Source organism: Echinops telfairi, unplaced genomic scaffold (assembly GCF_000313985.2).
Source record: "Echinops telfairi isolate 266 unplaced genomic scaffold, ASM31398v2 ScPeMD7_18;HRSCAF=68, whole genome shotgun sequence".
NCBI lineage: Eukaryota > Metazoa > Chordata > Mammalia > Afrosoricida > Tenrecidae > Echinops > Echinops telfairi.
Genome location: NW_022103915.1, coordinates 9463777 through 9466531, shown reverse-complemented (window position 1 = coordinate 9466531; position 2755 = coordinate 9463777). Strand labels below are relative to the sequence as shown.

At 54.3% G+C, this 2755-nt stretch overlaps 1 protein-coding gene across 1 annotated transcript in view; it reads right to left on the bottom strand.

Moving 5' to 3' along the window:
- Positions 1 to 2755, bottom strand: part of DICER1 (dicer 1, ribonuclease III) — a 42660-nt gene that overhangs the window by 7417 nt on the left and 32488 nt on the right. Inside the window, exon 23 of the mRNA XM_004699097.2 lies at positions 1340 to 1495. Coding sequence (XP_004699154.1) covers positions 1340 to 1495 — 156 coding nt within the window. The remainder of the gene's footprint in view (positions 1 to 1339; positions 1496 to 2755) is intronic.

Sequence of the window (2755 nt, the reverse complement as noted above, 5' to 3'; positions counted from 1 at the left end):
CCCCCCCCCAAATGCAGTCATTCTTATGGCTGTTGTGTGCATAAAAACGTCAGGGACTGAAGTGTTCCTTCCTCTGAACACGTGACCAACGGCTTACCACCGCAGCTGCCTGTGCTGACGCAGCTGTAAACAGAGGGATGGCTTGTACACAAAGTGGGGTCCACACCAGGTCCAGATCACTGTGCAGCCTCACTCAGACAGACAGCTGGAGGTGAAACTGATGAGTGACCATCAAATGGGAGCCTGTGCCATGGTCTCAATGACGTGGGTGTGCTACACGGACCAACGGCCATGTCACCGAAAAATAACTGTGTTGCCCCTTAAACAAATGAACACAAATGTCACTTTGAAGCTACAATTAACCACAAAAGTGACAAAGGTGTCATGAGGAATATTTACAAGGCAGAAGAATTGTTCTGAAAGCTCTTAAAAATCTACACATTTTTCCCCTTAAGCTTGATGCATTTTTAGGTTTTCTGCACCTCAACTAAGTCCCCTCGCTCAAGGCCTGTCCCAGAGAGCTAGATCTCTGTAACATGCCGGACACGACATGAGAGCCACACGTGCCACAGGAGTGGGCAAGCAACAGGATGCAGGCCTGGAGCGGGGCGGGCTACTGCAAACAAGAGTGCGGCGGTGGGCGCCCTGGATGAGGAGCCGAGAAGAGAAGTATGTCTAGAAAGTGTCACCTGGAGAGAGACAGCATTATCACCGTTGGCGTGAGGCAGAAAGGAGGTAACAGCGTGCCAGTTCATCACTAATGCTGAATAAATCTCCAGGAAATGAAACTGCCGAGAAGGGAGCTTTCACGTTCCAGCTCGGCGGCCCTGGAGTGGTCAGGCCCACTGCCAAGGCGGCCAGTGCTCTGAGGGCTCCCAGGTGCCCCCTGGTGGCCTTCCAGACGAGACCAAGTGAAGCAGCCGCCGCTGCAGCGAATGCTTGGGAGTCTTCCTAAGTCCAGGGCAGGATGTAAATGATTTCCAGGAAACAGCAGCCATTACTGGCTCCCACAGTCCTAACCAGGGAAGCCCAGAGGCGCTCAGAGCAGCCTGTACTGAAAGCAGGGATCTCACTCACAGGCTGCAGGTCAGCCGGCCATGCTCACTGTCACTCCAGGGATGCCTGCCTTCTGCTTTGGGGTACAGAAAAGACCACAAGCAACTCAACTTTCAGCGAAAAGCCAGGCCCCGTCAAGGAATTCACCGGGAGTTTCCAAGGCCAGGGGCCGTCAAAAAGTGCGTGGAAAACCGGAATGGACCTGCCCCCACTCCACTCCCCACCGAAGTCATTCATAGGCTTCATGCATCTAGAGAGCCACCCCTGGTTATCACTAACTTACCCTGTCATCTTTGTCCCACTGGTCTGTGCCGCTTTTGTCCTGGTTGACGACATAGCCCGGGGGGAGCCAGTTCACAGGGGGGTCGAAGATGGAGACCACCATGCGGCTGGGCAGGCCTTTCTTCTTTCCCAGGCGGTACAGGTTGCAGTTGCTGACCTGCCGCAGAAAAAGGTTTACAAGACACTCCTGCCCCAATCGTCATCCCGGGAGCCGCGGGTGTGACGCGCCAGCACGCCCTCTAGTAGACGTTGTTCACCTGAGCCTTGCACCAGACCCAGGGTCGCTGCCTTGACCCTGACCCACAGAACTGCCCCAGGGGCCTCGAGGGCTGGGAATCTCAAGGAGCAGCCCACCCCCTCATCTCCCTCCAGCAGCACAGCGGGGGTCACACTGCCCTCCCTGCTGTGGGCACCGAGCTGAAACCACAGCAACAGCAGGACTCCAGGGCTTCACCCAGCCCATCTGTCCAGTTCTCCCACCCGCCAGGGCAGAGAAGGAACTCCGGTGTCACGCAGCACACGCACTCGTCTGACTTTACAGAGCAGATGGCACACATGGTAGAAACGGATGCGAAGAAACAACGCCCAACTTTGGAAACAAGCTGACGGCACAAGGTGCTCCTTGGGATCATTGGGAAAGAAGCCATGGGACACGTCAAGATGTCCAAATATTCGTGATAAAAATCAAGGAAAACTTTTAAAACTTTTTTAAAGTTTAAAACTAAACTTTAGTTATAAAGTGAAACCTGGAGGGAACAGGGCTAACTCAAGCAAATTTCTTTGCCTAGAACCTCAGCCACGGAGGGAATTTCAATTGCAGCCTTCTCTCAGATAGTCTTTTCTTTTGATTGGCATTTTAGGAATTTTGGGATCAGCCATTTTAAGGTGGTAAGAAAGAAAAGGTAATAAAGAGTAGCCCCACAGGTCTGCTGTGAACAAACTGCTCCCGCTCCCCGCCGGCCCTTTGTTCCTCAGTGCCTACGGCGCAGATTGCTGGGACCTCTGCACTGCTGCCTTGCGCTTACATGGAAACTAGGGCCCAGGCTGTCAAACCTCACAGTCGTCTCCACACCTGGCTCCCTTCTAGATGTTTCCTAGGTAACTCAACTACTGCCTAACGCACTGAGAGCCGCATGGCGTCAGCCGGAGTGGCAGCAGCCAGGGCAGAGTCCCCTAATATGCTCGCTCTGGCCCAGGGGCTGTCCCACCCTGCCTGGGGCTTAACAGGCAACAGGCTCCAGTCAGCTGTCCTACTTTTCCATCCAGCCAGCCACAGCACTGCTGGGTGCAAAGAGGCGAATGTGTAGTGAGAACCAGGGACAGAGGACAGAGAGACGGGGATTCCAAATTCCCGAAAGGCTGGCAGGACGGGGAGTGGGCAGCATCCTGTGATGCTGTGAGAAGGAACGATGGGGGG